Source organism: Equus asinus, chromosome 12 (genome assembly GCF_041296235.1).
Source record: "Equus asinus isolate D_3611 breed Donkey chromosome 12, EquAss-T2T_v2, whole genome shotgun sequence".
Lineage (NCBI taxonomy): Eukaryota > Metazoa > Chordata > Mammalia > Perissodactyla > Equidae > Equus > Equus asinus.
This window is the reverse complement of record NC_091801.1, coordinates 42290127-42299404: the sequence shown is the minus strand read 5'-3', so window position 1 is coordinate 42299404 and position 9278 is coordinate 42290127. Positions and strand designations below refer to the sequence as shown.

Genomic DNA, 9278 nt, shown 5'->3' with positions numbered 1-9278 from the left:
AATCCAGGTAGGACTGCCATGACCCAGACCCTTCAGGAAGGCAGGTTATGGTCCCCTAACCAGGCAGAGCACCATGACCAGCCGCGGGGTTTGTGGAGGGCGAAGGGAAGATGAAATGGGTCCTGGAAGAAGGTGCTTATAAATACCAGCTACCGAGAGGGAACCAGCTGCAAAAGCGTGCATTTGAGGAGTATGAGTATTATTTCTTGATTCTGTTTGGAATAAGTTAGAGTGCATGATATATTTGTGTGTGAGTGAACATATATATATAGCTCTCTCTCTAAAATTTATATCAAAGTAACATAAAGACTGATGAGATACAGGTGCTGCACATGTGGGCCTCTTTTTGTTGGCGATCAGTTCATTTTTGGCCATTGGAAGCCCAAAGAGGCAACGAGTTATTGTCCTCTGCCGTCTGGTAGGCTCATGACAAACAAAGCGCTGCAACCAAAGGGTCGGCTCTCAGGAGCCTCACGGCCCTGTGAGGGAAACCCCTTGGACACGGTGTCTTCCTCCTGGGCCTGGACTAGCCTTGGGACTTGGCACTTCTCTTTCTCTGTGGCGGGAAGGTACAGCCGGCTCCGGCTTCCATTTAGAAAGTCACCTTCCTGGATGGCTGTGCCATACCAAGAAGGGCCTGGGCTGCTGGGAACCAGCATTCCTCCTCAGCTGCTGGCCATACTGAGGAGGCCTCCCTGGCAGGGTTCACGCTGCTGTGTGTCTGGGTGACACTTGCAGCCATCAGAAAGGAGGGGAGAACTCAGAAGGGCCAAGCACTTCCTGTGGTCCTAGTCTTACAGGGGCTTTCCCGGGGGGGGGCGGGGGGGGGGGGGCGTTCAAAATGCCAGGTGGTAACCCTCTAGCTCCTGGTCACCGGGTGGGTTCTTGGAGTGAGCTCGGAGCAGTGTCTGCTCACCACCAGACTGGAACCATTTAAGTGTTTTAATTTTGTCAGGCTGTGTTTACCCGTCATCCGTTTGCTTGCGTTCCCTGCTGGACCCCTCAACCACCCTCCTCTCACGACTCATCTCTGAAAGCTTCCAACGGGAAAGATTCACACCCACACCATAAACGGAGCATAAGGCTGGGCAAGAGAACACAGCCCTCCGAGGGGCTGCATGGACCGAGGGGCTCAGGTCCTCCTGCCCCGTTAGGATGAGTCAGAAACAACATGCCTGAGTGTGTGAACAGGTCATTGCCTGAGACCACACACCTCAGAACCACAGGGGCCCAGATGTCACCCTGGGCAGCGAGGGAGAGTATAGGTCATTCTTTGGCCAGGATTAGGGTATCTAATGTTTGCAAGGCAGACTCCACCCGTGATCCGTCAGACCCTGCCAGGGAGGAGTGGCCACGAGGTACGGGACAGAGAGGCCGAGGCATTCGAGGGAATTTCTGCCCTTCCAAGAATTGTAGAAGGAAGTGCACGGAGGCAGGGAATCCTGGTGGACAAGGAGCAGTGATGCGTCGGGAAGGAAGCCCAGATGCAGCCTTCAAAGCGGCATCACAGATCTGTCCCCCTGGATACCAAACTTGCAGGGAAAGGAATTCAGAGCCGTGGACCGGGATCCCAGAGGATTCCAATCCAGGTGAAGGGTGAACATGGAGCCCCCAGAGGGGCCGGGGGAGGGAGGGTCCTGCCTGCTCTTAGTCCATCTGCACATGACCTTCTCCGGCCTTGACCCTCCACATGCACGTTTTGAGCTTTTACATCGTTCTCTGCACTTAGAGCTGCTGCTGTCCAGAGCCTGATTAGAAAACGACAAGTTCCTAACATCTGGTGAAGAGGAACCTCCACAAGAGAAGCCGAAAACGTGGCCTCTCCTCCAAAGGGGTGGAAAAGCAGCCACTGTCCTGGGGCAGGTCGTGGTGCTGGCCCGTGCCATTTGAAAGACACCCGCATTCCAGTGGTTGTTGCTCTGCCTGTGAAAGTACCTCCACCCTCTAAATGCCAGGAGTTCTGGGTGCTGTCTCTGCTCCTGGCCCACGTGAACCACACTGAAATGAACCCATCCTCTGAGTAAGGGGGGGCGCGGAGGTGTCCTTCAGTATCCAGGGAGGGGCCTGGCCCTTCTCCCTTCTCTCACATACAATAAGCCGAGACCCTGCAAGATTTCTTCATTCCAGGAGGAACGCGAGAGTCTGTGTCTCCTTGACACGAGCACAGGAGGGGAAAGAACCAGACCGTGACTCGCAGGCTGGAACAGAAACAGGATTTTAACATCAAATTCAAAACTAGCACTAACTATTAACACGAAAGAAATACGGCCCCTTCCCAAGTGGTAAACAGGCGCTGGGGTGGAGATGCCAGGCCTGTGGGGTGGGGTCGTCCCCTCCCTCTTGGGCTCCAGGGGTCCCAGGAAAAGGCTTAGAATGTTCTTCTCCCCATCAGCATGGGAGGAGCCGGCCTGGGGCCCCGCGTGTTTCCCAGCTGTGTCCCCACCGCTGAAGAGCAGGCTGCACTCGAGCTGTTGGAAGGACCGGGATCTGCCACTGTTGCTGGGTTCTGCGTCGGGGGTCTGGTGACTGAAGAGAAGACACTGATGACTGGGGGGTCACACCAGTATCCCAGCCCAACACCTCAGCCCCACTGCATTCTGCTCCAAACCTTGTCCTGAGTGTTCAGTCAACACTACCCCATTGTCCCTGACATGGGAGCTGGCATTTCGCTTCACCCATTTCACAGAAGAGGAAGCTGAGTCCCACAAAGGTCAAGGGAATTGTCCCTCACAGGCCTGGGCAGCAGTGGAGCTGGGATCCCCGTGCCGGCTGTCCATCTCCCTAGGCCCGTGCTTAGCCCGAAGCTTTCCGGAGCCCCTGGCTTCAGTCCCTGCCTGTCTGGACACTCACCGAGCCCTGAGCTGAGAGATGCGCGGTTCTTCCTGGGCAGGAAAAACCGGCGCATCTTGCCGGCCCTCTCCTGTGGGGGCTCCAGGTGGCAGGACAGGCTGTAGCTAAAGGACAGAGTGGACTTTTCAGCTACCGGGAGCCACACCTCAGGTGACCCTCCCAGAGACGGCCAGCAGTTGGAGTCCCAGGGCCCCACGGGTGACCATGCGACAAGCCCCGGGACTGACCCGGAAGCCACGGGCACGGGCTCCCTGGAGCTGGCCATCAGAGAGAGTCCGCCTTGCCCTCACCAACTCCTGCCCCGCCTCACCTCTCATCCTCGCTGAGGGGCTCCATGGCCTCGAACCAGGCCCCAAATCGCTCCTCAGCCTCAATGTGGTAAAGATGGACTGCCTCCTGGAGCAGGAAGATCTGCTGGGTGACTTTGAATTCCTGGGAGAAAGGGCATGATGCAGACGGGGCCTGGGTGGGGGACCGTGCTGGGGACTCAGACAGGTGAGAAGAGGGTCAAGGAGCTGGTCTGGGGTCTTGGCCCACATGGGAACCCTCCTTCCCTCCAATTCCGTGCAGGACTTGCTCGTTCTCACACTTGGCTTGAAATAGCTCCTCCTGCAGGAAGGTGTCCTTGGTGCCAGCCCCTTCCCCCACGCACCAGTGGGACGGCTTTCCCAGCTCTGGGTGCCGAACTCTCCCAAGAAAAGCAAGGCCCAAGGCATCGGGCCAGAGAAGGTCTTCCCCGGAGGAGTCTCTGATTGCCACAGCCCCACCCTCCGCACGGGGAGGCCACAGCTGCTCACCTCACTCCTTTTCTCATAATTGATCTCATTTCCCTGGAAGGCAGAGAGCCAAAGTCCATGAGCAACAGCCCCCTTAGCCCATAGCTAGCCCCCGTCTCCACCCTTTCTCAGGTTGCACTACCAGCAGGGTCGACCAGGGAGCAGGCGCTACCAGAAACAGGAATGGGTCCCGGGCAAGACTCTGAGCTCCAGAGCAAGGAGGCCACGGGGCTATGGCTCAGGGACATTCTAAGACAGCCCTCTCTGACAGACAGACAGACTGAGGCCTCAGGCAGGAAGGGATGCTCAGCCACTCGTGTGCTTCCTGCCTTGGAGGGGCCTGGCTTCACTCCCTGCAGGGGCGGGGCCTGAGGGAGAGGCTGAGTCCAGCTCAGACACACCCTCCAGCAGCTCCGCAGTCAGGCAGCCTGGACTGGCGGCTCAGCTGGATCCTATATTCACTCATCACTAAGATGGGCATGACACCCAGCTCCCGGGGTGGCTGTGAGGCCCTCACGAGAGGACTCTGCCAAGGGTTGTGAGCTCAGGCCTCAGTGCAAGTCTCTCCTCCCAAATCTCCAAATCCTGATCCCCAGCCCCACCTCCAGGCTCACTCACCTCCAGGTAATCCTCCATGTTGGTGTCCAGCAGCAGCAGGTAATTGAGGAATGTGCCAAGGAAGGGGATGAGCCCCTGTGCCAGCAGGGTGGAGACGGTGATGAGATCCCGCTCTCAGGAGCCGTCAAAGACCTCTCCTCCACTCCTCACCCCAGCCTCCTGCCCAGCCCAAGCTACCCACCTAGGCGGCCTCCCCCCAGTTTCCTCCTCTTCTCTCCTCCAGGAACCCCAAACTCCTGCAGGCACCTCCCAGCAGCCGGCTCTGGCAAAACCCAGGGTACGTGGTCCCCGCCCCTCCCTGTCCCAAATCCGTTGTGCGCCCATCCGTTCCAGGCCTCCTCCTGGTCACTTCCAATGCAGGCATTTCAGGTCTGTGGCACCAGGAGCAGGGCTGGAGGAGAAAGGCTCCCTCTCTGCTGGTAGAGACCTCCGGCTAGGAAGGGGAGTCCCCTCTCCTGCGACTCCTGGGCCCCTCCTCCACAGGCACCCTTACCTTCTGGGCACCTATGGGGCCCGTCTCCAGGCTGGTCAACATAGAGGTCGCCTCCTGCCAGGGTGTTGACAGGGCCAGTGAGCCGATGCTCCCCTCCAAGTGTCCTCCCAGACCCCTCCCAGATCGGGGACCCTGGACATGTGGCCCCAGTCACCTGGTGCCCCTGCGGCTCCCACCTCCAGGGTGCTCTGCTTCCAGAGCCATCCCAGCTCCAACACTCAGTCCTGTGTGACCTTGGGCCCGCCCAGGCCTCCCTGAACCTGTTACCTCGTCTGGAAGGTTTGACGAACTCTGTCTGCCTCCCACAGTCTCCTGAGGCCCAAGCGTCATCTGACCGTCATCACTGCTCTCCGCTCAAGCCTGCCTTTGGAGCCAGGTCCAAGCTCCCCACATTCCTCCCCACCCTTGAGCCTCGTCACCCACTGTGAGGCCTGCACCATGGCTCATCTCCCTCTGGCTCCCAGATGAGGAGACCAAGGCCCACACAGGGGCAGGGACTTGCTCAGGGGGCCCCAGAGGAGAGGCTGCTCCCCCTCCCAGCCACAGGCCCTGTCTCCTCTGCCCTTCACACCACCCTCTGCCCAGCCACTGACCACAGTGCTGTCCTCGGGACTCTCAGGCTGTGTTCGGGCCCCCAGCTGGGCCGAGCCATGGATGGAGGGAGATGAGGTGTCTCAGGAGGCCTGGTCAAGTGGCTTCTGCCAGCCCCAACCCCCAGGAGTCTCTGATCCCAGGCCGAGGCCAAGGCCTTGCTAAAGCCCTCAGCTCCCTAGGATCCCCTCAGGGAGTTCCCCTGCACAGAATTCTTTCTTCATCCGCTCAGGATGGGGACCCCGAATGCCACGTCTGACTAGCAGGGGAGGGGGCGACCAGGGCACTGCGGGGTGGCATTTCCTTTCTGTTTTACGAGGAAACTTCTGACGTCTGGGCAGGAAGGATCCCTGAAGAAGCCATCAGTTCCCTGGGCACTTGCCCTTGCCCTCCGGGGCACATGTCATCGCCAACAAGGACCTGGGTGAGCATCCCACTGGGACTGTCTGCAGCGCCCACTTTAGGGGCCAGAGTGGGGAGTCACCGAGGGGACACAGATCTGTCCCAGGTCCAGTGTCCGTCCCAAGGCTGGGAAGCCCCTGAGTGCCCCCGGCCCGTGGGATCCGGCAGTGCCCATCCCTCAGGCAGGCAGGGTGCCCTTCTTGCGAGGCACAGTGAAGACAGAAGGAGCAGTGGGGCCCTGGCTTCCTGAGCACAGACTGGGCTGACTTCGGAAGAAAGGAAGCCCGCCCACTCGCTCCAGCCAGTGGCCAGGAGGAAGATGCAGGGCAGCTGATGGAGCAGCATGGAAGCCAGACACCGGCACCTTCTGCCAGGTCCTCAGCCTCCTGGAACAGTCCAGCCCGCACCATTCTATCCCATGCCCCTGGCCTCCTGTCCCAAGCTGCCCCCACCTGCCCATGGAGCTAGCACATCCCTCTTCCTGTCCATCTTTTCCTGACCAACTTCACGTGACAGGAGAACCAAAGCTCATCCTGCCGGGTCCCCTCCCCTCTCGCTCCCCCTCCTTCCAGATGTGCAGCCTCCGTCTTACCTTCACCAGCTGCCTCCTGCTCACCCACTGGTCTTTGATGAACCTCTTCAACTTTCGAGAGCTCTTCCTGAGGGGAGAGGAAAGGAGGAAAGAAAACCCGGGGCGGTTGAAGGCGAAATGCCTTTTGTTGAGAACCCGGAAGGTTCCAAGGGCCTGGGGCCTGGACGAGGGTTTTCCCTGGGTTCTTCGGAGCTCTGAGGTCACCGTGGGACTCGGGTGGAGGCTCTCCTGCGGTCACCTGGGGCCTCCATTCCCACTCCGACTGAGCACACTGTTTCTAACAGTGTTGGTTGCCGATGAGGGCTCCGTTGCTGCGAAGTACACCCTTGGAAATCTCCAGTGTGGCTCAATCCAGGATGTGACAAGGGGGGAACCTGACTCCTGAAGCAGAACCACTGCCTAGGGTCTCAGAGAGTCTCAGAGACCCGAGAAAGGAGGCCAGTCCCCATCCCTAGGGTCCGCTGCCTCCCGGATGGTCCTAGCTGAATGAGGGGTCCATGGCAGTCGTACGGGGGATGTCTGGTCCGCCCTGGTGGTGCTTGGATGGAGCACGGCCTACCCACCTGGCAACTCGTCCCCATGTCTTTTGCAGACGGCTGATGGAGGGGCTCTGCAGAGCAGACACGATGGCACGCAGGGACGCATAATTGCCAAGGACTCGGCACTCCTGAGGAAGGGAAGGGAATGAGCTGCGACGGCGGGCTGGAGCCCTGCTTCCTCTGGCTTGTGTCCCCTCATGGGCTTCTGCTGTCCTGGATGAGGCAGATGCCCAGGGAAGCGAGGGAGGGCACACCTGGGAGCTGATGAGTAACGCTCGCGGGCAGGAAGATTTTAGCTCAACCCAGGGCGGGAAGGGAGCTTCCCACCACTGGGACCAGCACTCAAGGTCAGCAGGCCCTTGGCAGCAAGGGGCCTAGGACTTTGCCGAGGCCCAGACCACCGACTTCAAGGCTGAAAGCTGCGAGAGGAGAAGGGGCAGTCCCCCTGACTCCAGGGAGGGGCTCCCTGGGCCCTGCCACTACTGACCTTGGCCACCTGAATCCACAGCTCGACGACTCTGGCCCTGTCCTGGGCCGTCATGCTGAGGTCCCCAAGGCACGTCGTGATGACGCAGCCGGACACGTGAAGAAACTGGTTGATAGTGGCCCGAACGGTGGGAGCCAGGTACTCCTGGCTCCCATTGGGCCGCTGGCACCACACAAAACCCAGGCAGTGGCGGGGCTCCACCTTCTTGAACAGCTCCTGGGGAGGATGGAGACTGTCACCTGACCCTGCCACACCCGAGCTCAGAGTCTGCAGGCCCCCGCAGCCCCAGGCAGGAGGCACTGGTCAGCTGCAGCTCAGGAACCTGAGGAGGTGGCCTGAAGCTTCTGGGAGTCTCTGGGTTTTGTCTGTGTCCGCTGAGGCCGCCCAGCGCAGGATGACCGAGGACCCAATAGGGGCGGGGAAGAGAAGTCCCATTGGCTCGCAGCCCAGTCTTGCTTCCCCCAAGCACCAGAACACGGCTCACACCTGCCCATCTCAAGGGGCATCTTCCACCCGTTCTCATCATCCCCTGGTCCCACTCCCCTTTCAGATGCACGTTCCCCCGAGGCAGCAACAACCATGGGCTTTGTTTGCCTGTCTTCCATGTAGGTAAGGACACACTAGGTGTCTAATAAGTCCGGAGGCTGTTGAGGCCTCCTGGGCCGATGGGTGAGTGACCCAGGACTTGGCAGCACTCCAGTGAGCTTCCCTCCCCCACCAGAGGGCTATTCTCTGCCCCGCTTCCTCTCTGTTCGACCTCATCCATCTGCCCAGCAGGTGCCCGCCCTTGGTGTGCTCTCTACTGTCCATGTGGGGACAGCAAGGACTTGGGGGCCAGAAGGTGGCCCAGGTCACCCGGTGGGTAAGTGGGGGAGCTGTGACTTGCACCCACATCGTTGGATTGCGGCTGAGGGAACAGGAGGTCTGGGGCAGCTGATGGCCCACCAAGGCGGGCCCCACCTAGCCCAAGAGCCCCGCTGCTCACTGCATCCATCCGGGTCAGCTGCTCGGCCACCAGCTTTGGAGGGAAGTCCAGCAGCTTAGGCCTCTCCTCTCTCAGCTCGGCGCTCGCTTCTGCGGTGACTTCGGCAGCTGGAGGCAGAGATCGTCCAAAAGTCAATGGCGCATCTTGCTCCAGCTCAGAAGCTGGCACTGGGGCTGAAGCTGATGGCGCTCGCTCCGGCCCTGGAGAGGCCGATGGAGGTGAGGCTGCTGGAGGTGAGGCTGCTGGTGGTGAGGCTGCCTGCAGCTCCGGCGCGGACGGTGGAACTACAGCTGGAGCTGCCTCTGGCCCCGGAGCTGGCCCTTGCTCTGGCTCTAGAGCCGGCAGGAGCTCTGGAACTGGCGCTGCAGCAGGAGAAAGAGAAAGTTTCACCTACGTACCCGACTTTACAAGACAGGAGAGACTCCGCTGTCTTGAAGGGAACCCCAGCCCCTGAACCCCACCGCAGACGGTCTTCCCAGACTGCTGTCCCCTCACCTTCCAGCTCTGCCCTCCTGGGCCCCAGATGTTGCAGCTGGACCTGGGGAAGGTAGGCAGGGCCTCCCAGGTGCGACCCAGGCCAGATGACACGCAGAGAGGCCAGCCGCATCCTGAAAGAGGGAAAGGGCGTGGGCTCCCAGAAATCCTGCATTGGGTCCAGCCAGGTGCCCACCATAGAAGACGCGGTACTGGGCGGAAGCAGTTGGGCCACAGAGCCAGAGGCCTGGCCGTCACTTCCACACTGTCCTCCCAAGGCACCCTGCTTTGGGTCTGGGCCCTGTGCCTGCCCCTTTCCACCAGGGGGGAATCCCACCCCGGCGCTGACTCCTGTGTGGCCATCCTGGCAGTGGCAGGCCTGCTCATCCAGCAGGTGGAACACGGGGTTTGTGCGAGTCTCTTCTTCCCACTGCCACTCTTCTCGCAAAGAGGCTGGACACAGTCCAGCCC

The 9278-nt window shown here is 60.3% G+C and overlaps 1 protein-coding gene across 1 annotated transcript; it reads right to left on the bottom strand.

Annotated features, from left to right (window-relative positions):
- Nucleotides 1-2200: 2200 nt before the first annotated feature.
- On the bottom strand, nt 2201-5028 carry LOC139039845 (ral guanine nucleotide dissociation stimulator-like). The gene is made up of 7 exons (XM_070480936.1): nt 4892-5028; nt 4738-4791; nt 4245-4319; nt 3648-3680; nt 3161-3282; nt 2851-2954; nt 2201-2526 (listed from the first exon to the last, which is right to left on the bottom strand). Exons 2-7 carry the CDS (start codon nt 4777-4779, stop codon nt 2369-2371), a joined length of 534 nt encoding a protein of 177 aa, XP_070337037.1. The 5' UTR covers nt 4780-4791; nt 4892-5028; the 3' UTR covers nt 2201-2368.
- Between the last annotated feature and the right edge of the window lie 4250 nt (nt 5029-9278).

Excerpts from the sequence above, each read along its gene's own strand:
- LOC139039845 (XM_070480936.1), bottom strand. The coding sequence starts at position 4,779 with ATGTTGACCAGCCTGGAGACGGGCCCCATAGGTGCCCAGAAG. Across the intron at positions 4,320-4,737 it reads GCCCCATAGGTGCCCAGAAG|GGGCTCATCCCCTTCCTTGG; the intron begins GTAAGGGTGCCT and ends CTGCTGGCACAG. Across the intron at positions 2,955-3,160 it reads CCCCTCAGCGAGGATGAGAG|CTACAGCCTGTCCTGCCACC; the intron begins GTGAGGCGGGGC and ends TCTGTCCTTTAG.